We start from the raw sequence: 23,144 nt of genomic DNA on the forward strand, positions 1-23,144 counted from the left end.
CGATGGAGAGCGCGCTGGCCGTGCCCCGACTGCTCCCGCACGACTCGGGGACGCCGGTGCTGTCGGTAGTGGACATGCACACGGGCGGCGAGCCCCTGCGCATCGTGCTGGCGGGGTGTCCCGAGGTGGCCGGCCCCACGCTGCTAGCCAAGCGGCGCTACATGCGCCAGCACCTTGACCACGTGCGGCGGCGACTCATGTTCGAGCCCCGGGGGCACCGGGACATGTATGGAGCCGTCCTGGTGCGCAGCGAGCTGCCGGACGCGCACCTGGGCGTCCTCTTCCTGCACAACGAGGGCTACAGTTCCATGTGCGGCCACGCCGTGCTGGCCCTGGGCCGCTTCGCACTCGACTTCGGGTTGGTGCCAGCGCCCCCGGCAGGCGTCGACGAGGCCCGCGTAAACATCCACTGTCCGTGCGGGCTGGTGGCCGCCTTCGTGGAGTGCGAGGGCGGCCGCAGTCGCGGCCCGGTTCGCTTCCACAGCGTGCCGGCCTTCGCTCTGGCCTCAGGTAACGCGCGGGACCCCCTCGCAGCACCGGGAGGGGCCGTCCATCCATAACTAACATCACTAACCATGGGCTGGAATCTCATGGGCTGGAATCCTTGTGGCGCAACTAATCCAGCAATCAATAAAAAGGTAATTCAAAATCATTGCAAAAGTGTGCCAGATCTTAGCCTTGCGAATTTGTGCAATGCATGCAACCCGATTATCCTGCAAACCTTATCCGCCCGTGGTCTTGGGAGAGCCGTAAGGAATATAAATAATATAAATCTCTGTGTTTCCCTAACTCAGCAGGGCCTCGTTTCCCCACCGTTGTCATTCCTAGAGATTTCACAGTTGGGTAAAGCAAGGTACACTAAGGTCAAGGAAAGAGCGAAGAACAGCCAATGTACTGGCCTTACAGGCTTTGCTGAGAAAACGCTTGCTGGATGCACTATTATCCCTGAAAATTAGAAAACACAAGCTCCTTTACCAAATCTGTCAAAACTGCCTCCCCCACTTCTTTGGGGGAAAATTAAATGAGAGTGAATGAACTAAGCAATTTATAACTCATGAAGATAGCGATTCTCCTGCTCTTCTTAAAGAACGAGAAGAGACTTACTGCCTAGGTTCAAATCCTGCACAACAAAGCTGTGTGACCTTAACCAAAAGGCTCTGTGCCTTTGTTTCTTCATTTGTTGAGCCATAAAGTTTGTGTGTGTGAGGATTATATGAGAGTTTGCAAGGAACTTAGAATAAAAAAACACGTTTAAAAATATATATTCCTGGAGACAGAAACACTGCAGAATACACGGCATTGATACTTAAGAGTTTTCTAAATGTGTAGCACTTTTAAAAGATTGGGGGGGGAGGGTCCTAAGTACAGAGCCTTGTACATCATGCACATCAAGGCATTTCTTTAACCATAAAAATTACAAAGAGGGAGGGCCCTCACTGGAATGACTTGACAAGCTGGCATATATTCTTTTTCATCTGACTACACCCTCCACACTGCTGAATTCAATCAGTGAGAAAGCTTTGTGGCTGGAAGTGAGCTAGGAGCAAATTTATTCAAACCAGAAATAGGGTTATCACCTCTTTTTCTTCAAAGACTTCTAGCCATGCAAATCGTTCTGTTGGAAAATATTTGATCTTGATCCTCCCTGAGGAATTGGATTTCGGATTAGCCTGATTATGAATGATACAGTAATACCCCAGGCATTTGTAAATTGTAGAGCAGCCTCTGGCAGTCTTAGAGCGCAGGAGTTGTTAAAGAATGCCTCCGGGGAAATCAATGCCACTTTCCCCTTTAGGTGAAAATGCGACCACATCCGGATTGGGAGGGCACAGGAGGGGGAAGGAAGTTTAACTAGCTTGATTACCTGATTTTCCCCTAGGCAGTCCCAGCAGCAGATTGGAAGTACTCCAGATTTTGTGGGAGCAATAGGTAGCAGCAGCAAAAGCAAGGATATCATAGTAGGGCTTTGCAGACAATGGCAGCTGAACGTGAAAGCATCACTGTGACAGCATAATAATTAGTGAGCATTAAATATCACTTTTAAGTTGTTAGGAAAACAAAATCCTAAATTCTCTATTTTCTTAAAAATACATAAAAGGCAGACTAGTAGTGTTCAAGATGACTGCTCCTCCCCTCCTCATCTCAGTGACCTTGTGAGAGATCCAGGCCTCAGTGTCATCTGTAAAATGAGGATGACAATAGGACCCAACACAGAGTGTTGCTGTGAGGATTAAATGAGTTCATCTCCAACCTGTCGCACTAAAATGCAAACTACTTTGGCTGGTTCACTGTGTCTTAAGCACCCAGAACGGTAGGTAGCAGCCGAAGAATATTTGTTGAATGAGTAACTAAATAAATGAAAGTAGGACAAGATTATGCTGATGGGCAAAAAGTACGTGGTCCTGTTGAGAGCTCTATTCCCATTAGAAATTAAACTTTTAGCTTTAATATTAACATTTTTGTGTCTCTAATCTGTACCAGGTTCTCTGTACACATGTTCACATAATTCCCACCTTCCAGGGAGAAATAGAAAGCCCATGTTGCACATGAGGATACCAAAGCCATATTGAATGGCAGAAACAGGATCTGAACACAAACCTGTCCGGTTGCTTTCCATCTTTAGATTTTTTTTGTAGTTTAAAGAGATACTTTTTCAGTTTTCTAAAAAGCTCATTTATGTATGACACCTCATTCACACATAAACATGTTTTAAAACTTGTGTTTCTTGCTGAACTGGACTAGAGGAAGGGCAAAGGTTGTGATTTCTTCACCTTTGTACCTCTTACATCTTTTACAGTAATTGACATATCGTAGGTACTCAGTAAATCTTGAGTGAGATAAATCAAATTGAAATTCCAGTGATATATTTGCACAGAAGAAAAGAAAATCCTTAGATTTGGGGTTGAGGTTTGGATACAGAGGTGGTTTGGATTTTGGTATCACCTTGCCCAAGGTTTGATTGAGGTAATTCTGTGAATAAAGTGAGGATAAATTGTACAGAACCTACTTCTTAGCACTGTGGTAATTAAGGAGCTAAAGTATGTCAAATATCTGGCACATAGGATGCGGCATTTGTGAAACAAATGTCTTAATTTCCATCAGTAAAATAGTCACAGACTTTTAATGAACAGAAGTAACTTTAAAGATCATCTAGTCCAAACCCTTCATTTTAGAGACAAGGAAACTGAAACTCAGTGAGGTATACATCCAGCTGCCCACTCCAAGAAAACCAGGTTCCAAGATTCCTGAAAGGGTGGGCCAGGAGAGAAATTTTAGGTCTTAGTGGTCACTTCTCAAGAGCCAGCGCCCCTATCCTACCCTGGCCCCTAGGATTGGCAGCTAATGCCCAGTTAATTTGCATAATCAAGACAAAGAGGGTGGGTTGCTTGAGCCATAGGCCTTTCACCCATATCCTTGCTAGACTCCAGTCTTCAATTCTACCATTCTTTCTGGGTTTGCTACATTCCAATAGTTCCTCATTTCCATCTACATCCTCATTGTCCTTTAATTAAACCTGCTTTTCATGTTGCACCAGACTCAGATAAAAGGCATTTTTGGTTCCGTTTTACAGTTGCAATGTGCCACAAGTATGTTTTACTCTTCTGAGTATAAACTTATTCTCTTTTGACTCATCATGTGTTAGGAGAGGTTCTGTGGGCTCATCTGTAACTGACTGAATATCAGTATTTTTGTATGACTCAGTATGCACACTCAGCAACACAAGAAATATTTTATTTTTCACCGTAATTTCTGAATTTGAAACCCCACTTTGTCCCATTAGATAATTCAGCCTCATCCCTCCAAACCATGCCCCTTTTCCTGATATTTGCATGAGGAAAGAGTTCTTAAAAGTACCAAGACATTGGGGAGAAGAGCCCTTTGGTCCTCAGCTTGCACAGGTTAGCAGTGAAACATCCTTTTTTTTGCCCAGTTCATGTGGTCCCTGCCCCTCTCCTTCCTCCTCCCTCTGTCACCCCACATAGCCTTCCAACGATGCTGGGGGTAAGTTAGCACAGTTCCTCTCTGCACCGAAGACTTTCAGTCTCCTCTCTTCCTAGTCCACAGGAAATATCTTCATCAACTGGAGGAAATATTTCTACCTTCATGGCATTCCTTTGCCAACAAATCACTTTCTCCTAAGAGCTTAGGCTTCTAGAAAGAGAAATGGAAAGAGCTGCTTCTCCCTTGTCATGTCCCTGCCTCCCCCATGAGGCAGTGATCATGAAGCCAGCTTGAATGAGGGAGAAAGAAAAGAGGAAAATGTGAGAAGAGATAAAACAGTGTGGGGTTTTATTTGTTGTTATTTTCCTTTTTTATTAGAGAATTTGTATGCTTACAGAAAAATCATGCAGAAAGTACTGAGTTCCCATATATGCCACTTGTTATTAACACCTTGCATTAGTGTGGTACATTTGTTATATTTGATGAAAATGTATTATTATAGTTGCACTAGGATTACATTAGGGTTCATTGTGTTGTAAAGTCATATTTTTAAATTTTTGTTCTAGTAATTTATATATACCCTAAATTTTCCCCTTTTAGCCAAATTCAAATGCATAATTTAGTGCTATTAATTATGTTCACAAAATTGTGCTACCATCACCTCTATTCATTACCAATTTTCTACCACCTCAGATAGAACTTTGTACAATTTAAGCATTAACTATTACCTACCTCACCCAAACCCCTGGTTGACCCCCACTCTATGAATTTGTTTTTTCTAATTATTTCATATCAATGAGATCATGCAATATTTGTCCCTTTGTATCATCTTATTCCACTCAACATAGATTCAAGATTCATCCATCTTGTTGCATATATCAGAACTTTATTCCTTTTTATAGCTGAATAAGTTTCCATTGCATGTATATACCACATTTTGTTTATCCATTCATCAGTTGGTGGACACTTAGGTTCCTTCAATCTTTTGGCAATTGTGAATAATGCTGCTATGAACATCGGTGTGCACATAAAATAGTTTATTATCTCAAAATATCTAGCACCATTCCCTTGGAAATACAAACTCAGAATTTCAAATAACTGACCTTCAGGTGAAACTTTGGGTACGTTGGAAACTTAAAATGCTCCAATAAAAATCCTGATGCAAACTGATATTGTACAGGGCAGTGTTTCTATAATGGATTTATTCAAAGGATTTGTCTGCAGGATACATTAACAAGATGAAAATGGATAAATATTGGTATATAATCTATAGAAAAATTTCTTTTTTCACTTTGTTCTAACCTTACAGTAGAAGAAAAACAATTTGTGGATAAGATCCAGCATCTTTGCTATTTTAAGCCATCTATGGCAGCATATGCAGGGACCTACATTTTTTTGTAGTTTTCACAGGTTGATTTCCCAGGGTTTCCCTCTCCTGCCACTATGATGTTTCCTAGAAAAAATCCTCAGAGTATTTAACAAATATATTTGTATAACTTGGGAAAACATGGCGTTCACATTTCTACAACTTATGCAAACATCATAAAGTTAAAAATAGGGGTACCTGGCTAAAGGGTTATTATTATATTACTTGACACTTATTCCTTTTTTCTCAGATATAACCACATTATAATTACTACACTAAAGAAATGTAATACTGATACAATGCTCTTATCTAACATATAATCCATTCTAAAGTTTCCTTACTTGTCCTAATAACATCTTATAGCTGGTTGGTTTTGTTGTTGTTTGTTTCTGATTCCAAACTGAATCAAGGGTCCCATATAGTAAATAGTTGTCATATTTCTTAAGTCTGCTTTAATCTTAAACAGTTTTCCGACCTCTTTTTTGATGCTTATTCATTTTGAAAATGGATTTTTGCTCCATTCTCTTTTATTATAAGGTTGTTTCCTCCCCACCCCACCCCCCCCCACTAATAAAATATATTAAAAGTGCTGTGAACTGTGCTGAAAAAATTCTAAAAAACAAACATTTTAAAACACATCTTTTTTAGATCTCATGGTGGATGTTCCTGGCTATGGAAAGGTGGCGGTAGACATTGCCTATGGTGGCGCGTTTTATGCATTTGTTAATGCTGAAAAGTTTGGACTCAGTGTTTGTTCTGCAAAGACGAGGGACCTTGTGGATGTAGCAAGTGCAGTGACAGAAGCAGTGAAAGCTCAGGTCAGTGCAGCCTCTGCCTTAAGAACTCCCTCTGTAGAAAACAGAAGTTATCATGTCTCTTATAGGTTGAATTGTGCCCCTTACTTCCAAGATACGTTGAAGTCTTGCTCTCTAGCACCTCAGAATGTGAACTTAATTGAAAATAAGGTCATTACAGATGGAATTAGGCAAGTTAAAATCAGGTCATACAGGAATAGGGTGGGCCCTTAGTCCAGTGTGCCTGGTGGAGAAGATGCAGGCAGAGGGGAGAATGCCATGTGACAAATGAGGCAGATGTTGAAGCCAAGGTCCACCAAGGCTTGCCAGCTACCTCCAGAAGCCAGGAAAGAGGTGTGGAACAGTCTTCCCCGGAGACTGCAGAGGAGCATGGCCCTTCTGACCCCTTGATTTCAGACTTTGAGCCTCCAGAACCGTGCGTCAATACATTCCTGCTGTTTTAAGTTGTCCAGTTGTGGTACTTAATTATAGCAGGCCTAGGAAACCAAGACAATGTCTATAAAGAAAATTAAATATCTCTGTATTTAAATTATGACTATTTCTAGAATGGAGTGGTAGTTAAAATCCTAGGCTCTAGAGCCAGACAAACTTGGAGTCCCAGCTTTGTCACTTTTTAACTTTGAACGAGTTACATAACTTCCATGTGCCTCAGTTTCCTTTCTGTAAAAAATGGAAATTACAAAATTCCTACTGCATAGCATTGTTTAATAATTAAATAGGGAAGTGGACGTGGCTCAACTGATAGAGCATCCGTCTACCATATGAAGAGTCCAGGGTTCCATCCCCAGGGCCTCCTGACCCATGTGGTAAGCTGGCCCACATGCAGTGCTGCCACGCGCAAGGAGTGCCATGCCATGCAGAGGCACCCCTGCATAGGGGCACCCTAAGCGCAAGATGTGCGCCCCGCAAGGAGAGCCACCCCGTGTGAAAAAAGTGCAGCCTGCCGAGCAGTGGTACTGCACACACAGAGAGCTGACACAGCAAGATGACTCAACAAAAAAGAGACATAGATTCCCGGTGCTGCCTGATAATGCAAGCGGACACAGAAGAACACACAGCGAATGGACTCAGAGAGCAGACAATGTGGGGGGGGGGGAGAAGGGGAGAGAAATAAATAAAATAAATCTTAAAAAAAAACCTAAGTAAGTCAATACATGTAAAGGACTTAGGACAGTGCCTGGTGTATAATAAATATTCAATAACTTAATTTTAATGTATAAAAATATGTGTATATATGGATATAATAGTTTGTGGTTATTTGAAGATACTGTAAAATGTATTATATAATATTCCACTAATTTAAATGCATGTACTTTGCTATATGTGGTCAGTCTCTGTAAAACTTGAAAATAATGAATGCAAAATATAGCTTGCAAGATAGATTTTAGGTCACCTTTTAAAAAATAAAAGAACATTAATTCCTAATTAGGGAATTTCTCCTATATTATTAAAAAGTTATTCAAATAACTACTCAAGCAATTCTAGTTTTGGGTTGGGAAAACTATTACAATAAAGTATGTACTTTAGTTTCCTAGGCTGCTCAAGCAAATATCATGAGACAGGTTAAACAATAGGAATCTATTCACTTACAGTTTTGAAGCTAAAAGAAAGTCTAAAAGAAAGCCATCATCAAGGCAATGCTTTCCACCTGAAGACTGGCCTTGCAAGACTGGCTACTGCTGATCTTTGGTCCTTTGCTTCTCTGTCACATGGCATTTTCTTGGTGGCATTACTTGGTCTCTTCTCTTCTGGGTTCCCTTTCAGCTACTTGCTTCTGGTGGCTTTCTCTTTCTCTCTTTCTCTGGATTTCATTCTCCCATGAAGAACTCCTGTGATAGGATTAAGACTCATCCTGGTTCTGGTGGGTCACACTTTAACTGAAGTAACCTCATCAAAAGGTCCTACTCATAATGGGTTGACACCCATAGGAGTGGATTAAATTTAAGAACATGTTTTTCTGAGAGATATACAGCTTCTAATCACTGCAGTATGTTTAGATAATGTCTAGAATATTCTTTCATTTCTAGCACAAGTTTGCCATTTTACCTGGAAACCAGGATCTATAAATAAAACACATATATAGAACTTAAATGTTTTGGCATAGAATGATTTAATTCTAAGAGAAAAATAACATTAAAGATATTGTTTAATATCCTTGTACTAATAACTATTTATAGGCCTATTATTCTTTACATTCCTGAGACTTTAATTTAGCATAATTTATATCAAATAACAAAATAAAAATATATACTCTGTTTCTATTCTAAATTATTTTTCCAGGACTGTCAGTACACTTTCATATGTGGAATTAGTTTATTTTAACTTCTGATGTTCTGAATTTATGTCATTTTGCTATTCCATTAAGCATACAGTTACTTGTTTGAGTTTAAAATTTGGCACAAAGTAATTTCACCTCATTTCTAATGAAATCTAGAAAAAAAGGCACAGTTTTCTTAATGAAAGGATGCATTTTGGGCTTTTCACTAAACCTTGAACTCCTCATCAAGATACAGGATGGGGGTTTTAATCAGTGGGGGAAGGAGGGATTCTGAGGAAAAAAATATAAAGAACAGTTTCTATTAGTGATTTATCTGGTAGTAGAACTATTTTGTAAACTGCTGACTATTCTTTCTGCTAATGCAGATTGAAGGAAAGAACATTTTTGTGAGGGCTTAAGTTAATATTAACTCATCTTCATTCATTTATATTCTTAAGAAACACTTACCAATCATGTATGGTTTGCTAGACCCTTAGCTAGATACTGGAGACCCAAAGGAGGAACAAACCCTACCTTCAAGGAGCTCAGAAGTTCCGTCTAGTAAGGGAGGCTTTCCTGTGAAGAGTGCTATGTTTTAGTGCTGCATTAGTGGGGACCCAGGTGCTTTAAGAGACAGAAGGACAAAGCCCAAGATGCAGGCCTTTTGGGCTTAGTTTTAGATAGACACTGTATGTTTTAAGAACCCAAATCTGTTTAATTGCTTTAAATGACAAGTAAGGGGAGGTAGAATGTTCTAATTGTAAGAATACATGTGGAAGCAAGATTATGGTAATCTCAGTCATATGTTCAGAGATGATAGAAATCCAGGAAAAGTTAAACAACTAGACTTTCCAATGAGAACAGGAAGCATTGCACCTTTGAACCTGGACGAGCTTTACTACTGATGTGACTTTAGCTACTCTGCCAGTGCCTGCCTCTTTCTGTGTGTATCTGCTGCTCTTCCTGGGACCAGCTGAGTTCATCCTCTACAAGAAATCTCCTTTTCACCCAGTTCTTTGCCCAATAGCTTTTGTATCTTATAACTTGTTCTTGCTCATGGTCCCTCATAGTCCTTGTCTCTATTGATGCTATTATTCAGCTCCAGAGACTCATTGCCTGATTTTTCCACATATACCCTTCAACCTCCTGAGAATGAGAATATAATAGCTTTAGCTCATCCTGTCTGAGCAGCCACAGCCAATCTATGGAGTGATCATCTTGGGGTCAGTCCTTCAAAGAGTGTGTGTGTGTGTGTGTGTGTGTGTGTAGGAAGTGGTACAGGGGTGAGCAATGTATAAAATTGTACTGTTCCTTTAGTAAGGCTATATGAAGGGCAACTTCCTTAGAAGGGACCTAAAGTATTTTAAGAATCATAACTTCCAGTAAAAAAATTTTGTTCATCTAGCCAGAGATTTAATCTTTAGCACATACAGCCTTTCTCAAGGTGGTATCCCACAAATGACAAAAATTAAAAATTTATATCTGAGTGCCCATCTACATTATTTATAAAGATAAATTTGAATAAAAATACGTTTTACATGTGATTGATAATATTTTTGTTGTTATTTGCAGTTTAAAATTAATCATCCTGATAGTGAAGACCTTGCCTTTCTGTATGGAACTATATTAACAGATGGAAAAGATGCTTATAGTGAGGAACCAACCACCAACATCTGCGTGTTTGCAGATGAACAGGTATTGAAACTAATTTTAGGCATACAAGACAGGTAAATACAGAACTAGAACTTTATTATTATCTCTGCCCAGTTTCTTTACCTCAGGAAAAAAAAAAAGATAATGCTTGCCTTATCTGTCTTACAAGTTTGTTTTCCTGAAGATAATATGAGATCATAGCATAGTACAATTAAGAGTAAACAGTCTTGTACAAATTATCAGTTCTATTATTTTTGTGATGTGAACTAAACTTCCATTTATATAGCATAATAAGGCCTTCTTTTTCTTTCTGGCCAAGATATATAGTGAGCTAGATGACAAAGCAATTATAATGAGAGATGACCATTCAATATTCTTTATAAGTAGACATCCTATTTCTACTTGGGAGCTTGTCTCCACGACCCATGTACAGCAGATGTGAACTAGTCCAGATCCTACATTACCATGAATTTTGGATTCTACCAATCTGTTCAATTACAACTATAGATTTACCCTGATAACAGTCATTTTGAAATAGGAAGTACTTACCTCAGAGACTCGGTTATGCATTGGGTCTATTATTTTATGCACAATGTATGTCAAAGAGATAAGTCTAAAGCAGGGAGAAATGCTTCTTCCCCATTCTTGATATAACCTGCTATGTAAAGGGATCCCCCCCCCATTAGTGTAACAGACTTGGCTTCTCTCCACCCCTTCAGTCACTGTGTTCCAGGAGAGGAGTAAGCACTTAAACTAATGGGGGAGTTTGGAAGAAGAAATTGGGTGTGGGACCTGGTTATAGAATGTAGCTGCTCTATTCTGCTCCTCCAGGGGACTTGGGGGCAAAAAAGTCTGTTTCATTCTGGGGTGTGGTATTAGGAAGCTTTCATAATACACTGTACCCACCAACCTAGCCCTCATGAGTAGTAAAGGCAATATTTTGGTCTCCTCTGGCCTTACTAGATTGTCTTATTTCTCAATCAGTTCAGAATTCAGTCAATAAGGAAGGGAGAACCAAAATCCTATAAACAGGAAAACTCTAAAACATCTAATAAGAAAAGCCCAGGACAAGACAGGGTAAACCCTGCACAGTGTATTCTCCTTGGGCAGACTTTCCTGATAGTAGGGCTGAAGCTTAAGAAAATCCATCTTATCACCAGCTTGTTACAAAGCTAGGAAGCAGACATCCCAAGGAGTAAATCCGAGAGTTAATACTTTAAAATATTAAATCATATAGTATGCAGAAAAGAGTACAAGACAAAGAAACCAGAAATGATAGCCCATCCATGTGGAATCTAAACCCCCTCTTGATGTAGAGGGGGACTGGATATACCCATCCCAGGTCCACAAGATGGAGGAATAGAGTATGGATTAGAGTGGACTTAACTGGTGTTCTGCTGGGGAACTATTGTGATTAGTAAGGGAAGAAACTGTAGTAGTGATGTGAAGAGGTTGGCCACGGTGGCTGCTGATGCTTGGGAGAGGGAAGAAGAGATATGGTGGGGGGGCATTTTCAGGATTTGGAGTTGTCCTAGGTGTGCTGCTGGGACAGGGATGGATGCTGGACATTGTGTGTCCTGTTGTGGCCCACTGGGTGGACTGGGGGAGAGAGTGGACTACAATGTGGACCACTGTTCATGTGTTGCAGCAATTCTCCAGAATGTATTTGCTGGGTGCAGTGGATGTGTCACAATGATAGAAAAGTTTGTTGATGGGGGAGGGGTGGCGTGGGTAGGGGGTATATGGGAACCTCATATTTTTTAATGTAACCTGTAAAAGAAAATTAATAAAATTTAAAAAATAAAATAAAAAAAGGAAGAGGATAAAAATACAGAAAACACCAATGAAGAAGACAAGAATGTGGACATACCAAACGAAACCTTTTAAAAAATTATCTTAAAAATGGTTAAAGAAATGAAGAAAAGTACAGAAAGAACTATATGAGGAAAACAATGAATGACCAATATGAGATTCTAAGTATAGAGGTAGAAATTTTAAAAAGGAACCAAACAGAACTACTGGAGTTGAAGACTACAATAAATGAAATGAAAAATGCCCAGGAGGGTTTCAAGAGCAGAATGGAGCTGGCAGAAGAAAGAATCAGTGAACCTGAAGATAAGAAACTTGAAATGAGTCAGGCTGAGAAGCAGAAAGAAAAATATTAAAAGCAAAAATAGCCTAAGACACCTCTGGGACACTATCAAGCATGCCAATACACACATTATGGGAGTCCCAGAAGGAGAACAAATAAGGGATAGAAGGAATAGAGAAATAATGACAGAGAACTTCCCAAACTTAGCAAAATACATGCATATGCACATCCAAGAAGCTCAGAGAATACCAGACAGGTTAAACATGAAGAAAAATCACACCATCATATATAAATGACTGTAATTGAAAATCATGGGAAGCAGTTATGGCTAAACTGATAGAGTGTCTGCCTACCATATGGAGAGTCCAGGGTTCAAACCCAGGGCCTCCTGACCCGTGTGATGTGCTGGCCCACGCACAGTGCTACCATGCGCAAGGAGTGCTATGCCACAAAGGGGTGTCCCCTGCGTAGGGGAGCTCCACACGCAAGGAGTGCACCCCACAAGGAGAGCCACCCCGCGCAAAAAAAATGCAGCCTGCCCAGGAGTAGTGCTGTACACTCAAAGCGCTGATGCAGCAAGATGATGCAACAAAAAAGTGACAGTTTCCCAGTCCCGCATGATAAGAATGCAAACAGACACAGAAGAACGCACGGTGGATGGACACAAAGAGCAGACAATGAGGGAGGGGAGAGGGGAGAGAAATAAATAAAAATAAATCTTAAAAAAAATCATGAAGATTACACAAATGTAAAGGATAAGGAGAGAGTTCTGAAAGCTGCAAGTGAAAAGAAACGTGTTACATACAAGGGATTCCCAATAAGATTGGGTGCTGATATCGCATCAGAAACCATGGTGGCAAGAAGGCAGTAGGTTGAAATACTTAAAGTGGTGAAGGAAAACAACTGCAACCCAAGAATTTTCTATCCAGTAAGACATTCTTTTGAAAGCGAAGGCGAGATTAAGACGTTCTCAGATAAACAAAAACTAAGGGGGTTCTCTCCACTAGACCTACCCTACAAGAGCAATGCTAAACCTAGTTCTTCAGACTGAAATGAAAGGACACTGAAGAGTGGGTTCAAAGCAGCATAAAGAAATAAAGACTACAGTAAAGGTCACCATTTGGGTAATTATAAATGCCAGTATTATTGTATTATATTGTTTTGAATGTAACTTCACTTCTTTCCTTTTATAGATGGTAAAATGCAAATGCATAAAAAGTAATGTTAATGGATGAACCTTGAGGATAATATATCAAATGAAATAAGGCAGATACAAAAGGATAAATATTGTACGATCCCACGAATATGAACTAAATAAAGTGAGTGAAGTCATGGAGTTAATAGAAGATTGGTCACCAGAAGATAGTATGAGGATAGCAAATGGGGAACAGTAGCTTAGTTTGTGTATAATTGGTAATAAAGTTGATTGTAAATGCTTGGAATTCAATGGAGGTAATGATAGTGCATTAGAGTGAATGTAATTAGCAATGCCAATATGCAGTTGAAAGGGTAAATTTAGGGTTTTGCATGTCACTAGAAGAAAAGCTAAAAGATGAAGCATGGAACTGTATAGCATAGTGAACCCTATTGTAGATGATGAGTGTGTTTAGTAGTACAAATATAAGAATTCCTTCAATGAATCAGAACAAGTATACATTAATATTAGAAGATGTTGTAATAGGGAGGTATCTGGGCTAAATTTCACTTAAAGCAAACTATGGACTGTAGTGAATAGTATTATAGTAATATGTTTTCATCAATTGTAAAAAGAGAGAGAGAAATAATTCAGTGAGTGGTAGCAGGAGGAAATAGGAGGGAGGATAGCTTGCCCATGAATTAGTAATGAGTTAACTGTTGAAGCTGGGTGATAAGTACATAGGTATTCATTATATTGTTCTAATTTCAGTGTTTAAAAATTTCATAATAAAAAGTTAAAACAACAAAAAAAGTAATGATAAACCTAGTTTTTTGGACATAAAATATACAAAGATATACGTGGAAACAAGTTAAAAAAATTGTGGGGGGACAGGTATAGGAAAAGTATATGTGTGTACTATTGTAGTTAAGTTGGTATCAAACTATGTATAATTGTTATATATTTAGTATGTTAAATTTTAACCCTATAGTAACCACAAGGAAAACAGATGAAAAATATAAATAAGAAAGTACTCAATATGGTACAACACAAGAAAGCAAATAAATATTAAAGTAGGCTTTAATGGAAAAACAGTCATCTCAATTGATGCAGAAAAGGAATTTGACAAAATACAGCACCCTTTCATGATAAAAACATGTAGAATACTAGGAATAGAAGGAAACTTCCTCAATATGGTAAAGGGCATACATGAAAAACCCAAAGCTAACCTACTTAATGGTGAAAGACTGAAAACTTTCTCTCAAAGATCAGGAACCAGACAAGGATGTCCACTGTCACCACTGTTACTCAACATTGTACTGGAAATTCTTGCCATAGCAATTAGTTAGGAAAAAGGCATCTAAATTGGAAAGGAAGAAGTAAAACTTTACCTATTTGAAGATGATATGATCCTATATACAGAAGATCCTGAAAAATCAACAACAAAGCTCCTAGATGAATAAATGAATTTAGCAAATTGACAGGGTACAAGATAAACACTCAGGAAAGTGGACTTGGTCCAGTGGTTAGGGCGTCCGTCTACCACATGGGAGGTCTGCAGTTCAAACCCCGGGCCTCCTTGACCCATGTGGAGCTGGCCCATGTGCAGTGCTGATGCACTCAAGGAGTGCCCTGCCACGCAGGGGTGTCCCCCGTGTAGTGGAGCCCCACGTGCAAGGAGTGCGCCCCGTAAGAAGAGCTGCCCAATGCGAAAAAAAAAAAAAAAAGAATAACACTCAAAAAGCAATAGTATTTCTACATACACAATGAATAATCAGAACAAGAAATCAAGAAAAAAATCCATTCACGATAGCAACTTAATCAAATATCTAGGAATACATGTAACCAAGGATATAAAGGACTTAAACACAGAAAACCACAAAACAATGTAAAAGAAATTAAAGACTTAAATAAATGAAAGGATATTCCATGTTCATAGATTGGAAAACTAAACATTACTGATGTCAGTACTACCCAAAGCAATTTATAGTTTCAATGCAATTCCAATCAAAATTCCAATAGCCTTCTTTGAAAAAATGGAAAAGCCAATCATCTAATTTATATGGAAGTGTAAGGGACCCCGAATAGCTAAAGCCGTCTTGAAAAAGAATGAAAGTTGGAAGACTCACATTCCTGAACTTAAAACTTATTACAAAGCCTCAGTAATCAAACAGCGTGGGACTGGCATAAGGACAGGCATATAGACCAATGGAATAGACTTAAGAGCTCAGAAATCAGCCCTCACGTTTATGGTCAACTGATTTGTGACAAGGTGGCAAAGACTACTCAATTGGGAAAGAATAGTCTTTTCAACAATGGTGCTGTAAAAACTGAATCTCCAAAAAAATGAAGAGGATGGATCCCTACTTCACACCATGTACAAAAATCAACTCAAAATGCATCAGGGGCCTAAAATATAAGAGTTAGAACTATCAAACTCCTAGAAGAAAATATAGGAAAGTATTTCCAGGACCTGATATTAGGCAATGTGTTTTTTTAGATTTTGCACCCAAAGCACAAGCAACAAAAGAAAAAACATAAATGGAACTTCATCAAAATAAAAACTTTTGGGGATGGGGACTTGGCTCAATGGTTAGAGTGTCCGCCTACCACATGGGAGGCCCACAGTTCAAACCCAGGGCCTCCTTGACCCATGTGGAGCTGACCCACGCACAGTGCTGATACGTGCAAGGAGTGCCCTGCCACACAGGGGTGTCCCCTGCATAGGGGAGCCCCACACGCAAGGAGTGCACCCCATAAGGAGAGCCGCCCAGCACGAAAGAAAGGTAAGCCTGCCCAGGAGTGGCTCCGCACACACGGAGAGCTGATGCAGCAAGATGATGCAACAAAAAGAGATATAGATTCCCAGTGCTGCTGATAAGGATAGAAGCAATCACAGAAGAATACACAGTGAATGGACATAGAGAACAGACAACTGGGGCGGGGCGGGGGGGGGGGGGAAGGGGAGAGAAATAAATAAAAACAAATCTTTTAAAAAAAAGTAAAAAATAAAAATAAAAACTTTTGTTCAAAGGACTTTTTCATGAAAGTAAAAGACAGCCTACACAATGAGAGAAAATATTTGGAAACCACATATCTGATAAAGAATTAATATGCAGTATACATAAGGAAGCCCTTCACCTTAACAACAGCAAGACAAACAACCCAATTTAAAAAATGGGAAAACACTTGAACAGACATCTGTCCAAAGATGATATACAAATGGCCAGAAAACTCATGAAAAGATGCTCAATATCATTGACTATCAGGGAAATGCAAATCAAAACCACCTTTTCACACCCTGTAGAATAACTACCATTAAAAAAAAATACAAGGAAATTAACAAGTGTTGGAGAGGATGTGGAGAAATAGAAACACTAATCATTGTTGATGATGATGTAAAATGGTGCAACCCCTGAGGAAGACAGTTTGGCAATTCCTCAGAAAGCTAAGTATAAACCATATAGACCATATGGCCCAGCAATCCCACTACTACTTATATACCCAAAGATATGTACCCAAAGCAGGGTTTGAACAGATATTTGCACACCGATGTTCAAAACAACATTATTCACAATTGCCTAAAGTGTGTACATCAAGCAATGAATGGATAAATAAAATGTGGTATATATGTACAATGGAATATTATTCAGCCATAAAAAGGAATTAAATCCTAATCCTAATGCAACAGTATTGATGAATTCTGAAGACAGCATGGTGAGTGAAATAAGCCAGACAAATCTTGTATGACTTCATGGATTTGAAACAATTAAAATAAGGAAACTCATAGAGTCAGACTCTAGACTATAGGTTACCGGGGGATGGAAGGGATGAGGATAGGCAAGGGGAAGTTAAGGCTAAAAATGTACAGGGTTCCTAATTGGAATGATGGAAATGTTGTGGTAATGTATGGTGGTAGCTTAACATTGTGAATGCCATTAACACTGCTGAAATTTGTATCTGAATATGATTAAAAGGGTAAATGTTAGGGGAGCAGATGTGGCTTAAGCAGTTGAGTGCCCACCTCCCACATGGGAGGTCCTGGGTTCAGTTCCTGTTGCCTCCTAAAGGAAAACAGACGATGAGCAGACAACGAAAAAAAAAACAAGGAGCAGACAACAAGCCCCCCCCCCCCAAAAAAAAAACACAAGAAAACAAAAATGATCAGATGATGAGCAAAACAAAACAAAAAAAACAACAATGGGCAAAAAGACAAGGGAGCCCTCCTGGGTGGGATGGGGGGAAGAAGGGTAAATGTGTTAGATTGTATATATGGTAACAGAATAATTTTTTAAAGAAAATAATTCATGGAACTACACTACACAGTGAACACTATGATAAACTGTGGACTTTAATTAATTGTACAGTTTTAAAAATGTGCAATCACCAATTGTAACAAATGTTCCACACCAATGCAAGGTATTGGTGGTGGGGTGGTATAAAGGAATCCTGTATGTTATGTATGATTGTTCTGTAAACCCACAACCTCTCTACTAAAGGGGGAAAAAAGTCCTATTTACAAGCGTTCACTCCCACCAAAATGGATTAAGTTTAAGAATATGTTTTTCTGGGGTGCAAGCTCTAAACCTCTACAAAAGGTTTTCTGTTCATTCTGTTACTTTTATGCATGAGTTACTACTGATTAAAGCATATAGGCTACAAGGTCTTTATAAGTTCTTTATGTGCTTTTTAAAACATATCTTTAAGTTGAAGATATAATAGAAATAATTTTAAAATGGCATTTAAAAGCAGATTAAGATTTGTGAAATTGTATTACATAATACATATATAGTTTTCTTTTAGATGTAAAGACAGATTTAAAAATATTATTTTAGTAGTGTATAGGTATATTCTACAGTTTAAATAATCTTAGAGTGTAAGCATATCTTACAGTTTATAGAATTAAGGTTCTCATCAACCCTTAAGCAAACACCAAAAAAAACACAAATATTATAAATTTTATATTGTATATGCAACCTAAGATATTAACTTCTTAAATTTTAATACATAAGGAATTCTATAAAGACCTTATATGATAAGATTAAGCATGCCATTTTTATATTTTATTTTTAATTAGTATGTATGTGTGTGTGTGTTTGAACATTTTCATTTGTTTTGAAACAGGTTGACAGAAGTCCTACTGGCTCAGGAGTGACAGCCCGAGTTGCCTTACAGTATCACAAAGGGCTTCTAGAGCTGAACCAGACCAGAGCCTTTAAAAGCAGTGCAACGGGCTCCATATTCACTGGGAGGGCTGTGAGGGTGAGTGACACACCCTACCTTCTTATTTGCAAATGTGTTATTTATGGGCCTAAGAGACCTGAGTAGGATAAATGTTAGGGGAGCAGATGTGACTCAAGCAGTTGAGTGCCCACCTCCCACATGGGAGGTCCTGGGTTCATTTCTTTACAAGACACTTATAAAGGTAAGTGTTTTCACTCAGCTCTGAGATTTTAAAGCAGGCCTGTAAAAATCTCTGTTCAACTAGGATAGTGGTTCTCCAAGTGTGGTCTTGAGACTCTGGGGGTCCCTAGGGTCCTTTTTCAGGGGTCTACAAACAATTTTCATAATAATACTAAGAATTATTTGCTTTTCACTCCCATTCTCTCATGAGTATATAGTAGAGATTTCCAGAAACTACTTGATATGTGATATACCAACCAACTCAATTTGGCAGATATGAGAATGTCTATCAAACCAGACATTGAAGAGATTGGCAAAAATGTAAAACAATACCACTCTTACCATTATTTTTTTTTGTTTTGGAAAATATAGATATTTTTCACAAAAATATATTGTTTATGTTAACATGTAATAGGTTTATTGCTTTTAAGTTAGTAAGTTTTAAAAGTGTTTCTCAGTTTTAATGTCCAACACAGTTAAAATTGATAGATATAACCTACATAAACAAAAACTCCTTGAAATCATAAGGTGTAAAAGTTCTGAGACCAAGAATTTAAGAACCACTAAATTCAAGTTTACTTGTATTTTCCTTTTTAAATATTCTGTAAGAGTATTTCATTGTATTTAATAGGATGTGAAAGTCCTGAAAAGTTGTGGAAAGTAGAATTTTTATAATGGAATCAATCTTTAAATGTGCTAACAGTGCTAATTGAAGAAAACTTGTGAATAAATGAATTTTCTCACAAAGAATCCTTTAATATAGCAAATAATCTGTCCTAGTAGAACTGTTTTTAAAGTTTGTTTTTTTCCTCAATATTGAATTTTCTTTAAGTTAGTATTCTATATCATATAGTGGTCTTAGGATATAACAAACCCAGTTATATTGTATGCAAAAAAATTTTTACACATGGTCTTCAGAGTCTGAGATCAAAGCTACAATAATAGTCTACAGCATTTATTAAGTGCTTTGCTGTGTATCAGTTTCTAGGCTAACCACTTTATACATACCACCCCATTTAATCCTCACAAGAATCCTTGGAGGTACATATGGTTGTTATCCTTTTTTAACAGATGATAAAATGGAGAATTAGAGAGGTTAGGTTATTTTCCAGAGGTTAGATACTAAAGTAGGGAAGTCAGGAGATGAACTTCAGTTGCTCACAGCTGAGACCCAACGCTGTTATTTATACTGCTATTTGTATTACAGAATATACACTATACTGCTTTTTAGACAAAGCACAAGGTTTCAACGAGGCTTTAGGTTATAGCAGCTTTATAAAAAGATAATATAATTAATGTACTCTAATATAATATTTGATATATTAGCTTTAGTTTCAGTTGTTTTTTTAAAAAAAATAGGTAATGAAAAGATACTCTATAGTTAAATTAAGATCTGAAGTCATTTCTTTTATAGTTATGAGTGGTACTTGCCAGAATATCTTCACTTCCATTGTACTCCTTCCCTCTACCTTCTCAGTCTCTTGCCCAGCCCCAGCTTTTTTTTTCCTGCCCTTCCATTTAGATGTTCCCACCATTTCATCCTTGCCATTTCATCTCACTTACCTGCAAATTGATGCCCTCAGGGCAATTCTGTCTCCTTCCAAGGCTTCAACTTATCAGCCATCCACTGATGATGACTCCTAAAACTTCATTGCTATTATCCCTACCCTGTACCACTTTCCTGACTCCATATTCTTATTCCCAACTTGTTACTATATACTCATCTCTAAATAGTTGTCCCAGATAAAGCTCAAACTCAAGTTGTTAAAAAAGCTTTTCCCTCCTTCCTAAACAGGTTCCTCCTTTCATTTTCCATCTTGGTTAATGGCATGACTAACTTCACTTCCAAGCTAGAGCTACGGTTATGGTTAACTTATTCCTACTCCTTACCTCATACATCAGTCACTAAGGCTGTCATTTCTACCCCTAGAGTATCTCTATATTAGGTTCTTCTCCATCCTCACCAAAAACTATCTGAGTGACTCTGGATTCAATCAGTGAATTAAGGTTGCCCTTTAATAGGTTTCTGGGTTTCTAATACCTTTACTCTCTAATGTGTCCTCCATGTTACAGTTAAACTTATCTAAAACACAAATCTGACTAAGCCATTTTCCTTAAAGAACTTTCATTGCCTATAGTATTAAACTTTGGGTTTTCTTTAAAATTATAAAAATCAGCAGTACAACTTTTAGTCCAAATACAATATGAATGCAATGTATATTTTTTAAGCTCAATTTTATTGTTACATATTAATAAATCATAAATGCATCTAAAGAGTACCATCAGTGGTATTCAGTGTAATCATGTATTTGTGCATTCATCACCCCAATCATTCCCAGAGCGCTTTCATTATTCCAATAATAATGATAAACAAAAAACAATTCATCACCTCTCAATCTCTCTCTGCCTTGCCTGCCATACATAGCATCTATTCTTTTTTCTTCTCTCTAGTATATTTGTATTTATATTTTGTAAAAACAGTCTTATATATGTAATAGCCCCCATATTTGTATTTTACATGAGGTTTTACTATATTATACAGTCCCGTTATAGTTTTTAGCTTTCCTTCTAGAATATACATGTCCTTAGACTCCCTTTCAATCATTGTCATACCCATATAACAGCAATGCTAGTTACAAACACCATATGCTTTAACCATTTCTATTCTTTTCCAAAGATTTACAAAAAACCTTTTCACCAATTCTGCACAGATTAACCCTCAGCTTTCCCTTCCTTAACCTCATTCTATTTTCTGGTGACCTATATTCTCATTATTAACTCCATCAGGTTACACAATATATTTAGTTCATAATAGTGCAGTCATACAGTTTTTGTCCTCTTGTGTCTGGCTTGCTTCAGTCAACATAATGTGCTCCAGGTTCATCCATGTTGTCATACACTTCACGACTTCATTTCTTCTTACAGCTACATAATATTACATCGTGTGTATACACCACAGTTTGCTTATCCATTCATCATTTGATGGACACCTGGGTTGTTTCCAACTTTTGGCATTCGTGAATAATGCTGCTATGAACATCGATGTGCAGGTGTCTTTTGCGTCTCTGCTTTCAGTTCTTTTGGGTATATACCTAGTAATGGTATTGCTGGGTCACATGGCAAATCTATATTCAACTTCCTTATGAATGCAATATTTTGATATTATGCTTCTTAAATCTTCTTTTTTTTCAGGAAGCAAAATGTGGTGATTTTAAAGCAGTTATAGTGGAAGTATCAGGACAAGCCCATTATACAGGTACAGCAAGCTTTACAGTAGAAGATGATGACCCACTTAAAGATGGATTTCTTCTCAAATGATTTCTTTCATGACTTTTAAAGGATTTATTTTAAAATCAATTATTACCTACAAGTAATGTGGTTAAAGTCATTATACCCCATATTTACAAATGTACTCTGGTGAAAATGTCACTTATGTCTAGCATACAAAGTGCCAAAAATTCAGAATCTTTTTCTCCTTATTAGCATATCAGGTAAAATTAAAACCTTAGTTCTTGTTACTTTTAAAATATTACTCTATGGTAATTACTGTAATATGTTGTTTTACAGGCTCTTTGAACATATCTTGAATTGTAACTCTTACAACAATGAATTTCACAATTTCATTATTTGTGAGATAATTCCTGTTCTATAAGGAACATGCAAGGCAGGTGGATTTTTATAAGGGACTCAACACTCAGCCCAAATGGTCTAGGAAAAAAGGTACGGAGGGGGAGATTTCTTTGACTAGGTTTTGTTATTGCTGCTGCTGGGATGCTTTCTGTCCTGCAAAGGCCAGCTCCAACACCCACAGGTGGCTGAAGTGTCATTTATTAATGTGAGAAGACCAACTAATAATCAGACTTTTTCCATATATTTAAAGCTTCTATAAAAGGCATTGTCTATTGCATTATTGGAATACAGGTACACAGTAGAGATTTATCAATGAATCATTATAATGGGATGAGTCTCATACTGCATGCTTGGTAGATTTAATGCATGAAAGAGATCTTAGTTATTGACATCCTTACAAGTTAATAGTTGTCTGTGAACCAGTTAAAAAACAATGTTATCAGTCATTATAATTGAAGTATTAAAATCTTACTTAAGGGAGCAGGTGTAGCTTGGTGGCTGAGCGCCTGCTTTCCATATATGACATCCTGGGTTCAATCCCTGGTACCCCCTTTTAAAAAAATCTTATTTAACATGTGATGCTCTCAGAGAATTCAGTAAATGCTTCTGTGAGGTAGCTATTAGTATTTCTGAGCATACAGAAACTGAAGCAATTAAGCATTTTAGCTGACTTTGTCACCCAACAAGTCTCTATAAACCTAGTTATTAGAACTGTCTTAAAATTGCCTAATCGAAATAAAGGCTGTAAGAGTTAATGTTCCTGATTTCCCTGTTAAAAAGAGTTAAGAGGTTTTTCGCTCATTCTCTGTAAAATGCTGGGGTACAGAAATCATTTACCTCCAAAAAATGAC

General features: G+C 38.0%; 1 protein-coding gene across 1 annotated transcript; it reads left to right on the forward strand.

The window, feature by feature from the left end:
* Window positions 1-2: 2 nt before the first annotated feature.
* Window positions 3-23,048, forward strand: L3HYPDH (trans-L-3-hydroxyproline dehydratase). The gene is made up of 5 exons (XM_004452477.4): window positions 3-510; window positions 5,957-6,126; window positions 9,953-10,075; window positions 18,385-18,522; window positions 21,856-23,048. Exons 1-5 carry the CDS (start codon window positions 3-5, stop codon window positions 21,979-21,981), a joined length of 1,065 nt encoding a protein of 354 aa, XP_004452534.2. The 3' UTR covers window positions 21,982-23,048.
* Window positions 23,049-23,144: the final 96 nt, after the last annotated feature.

This window comes from Dasypus novemcinctus, chromosome 3, assembly GCF_030445035.2.
Source record: "Dasypus novemcinctus isolate mDasNov1 chromosome 3, mDasNov1.1.hap2, whole genome shotgun sequence".
NCBI classification, from domain to species: domain Eukaryota; kingdom Metazoa; phylum Chordata; class Mammalia; order Cingulata; family Dasypodidae; genus Dasypus; species Dasypus novemcinctus.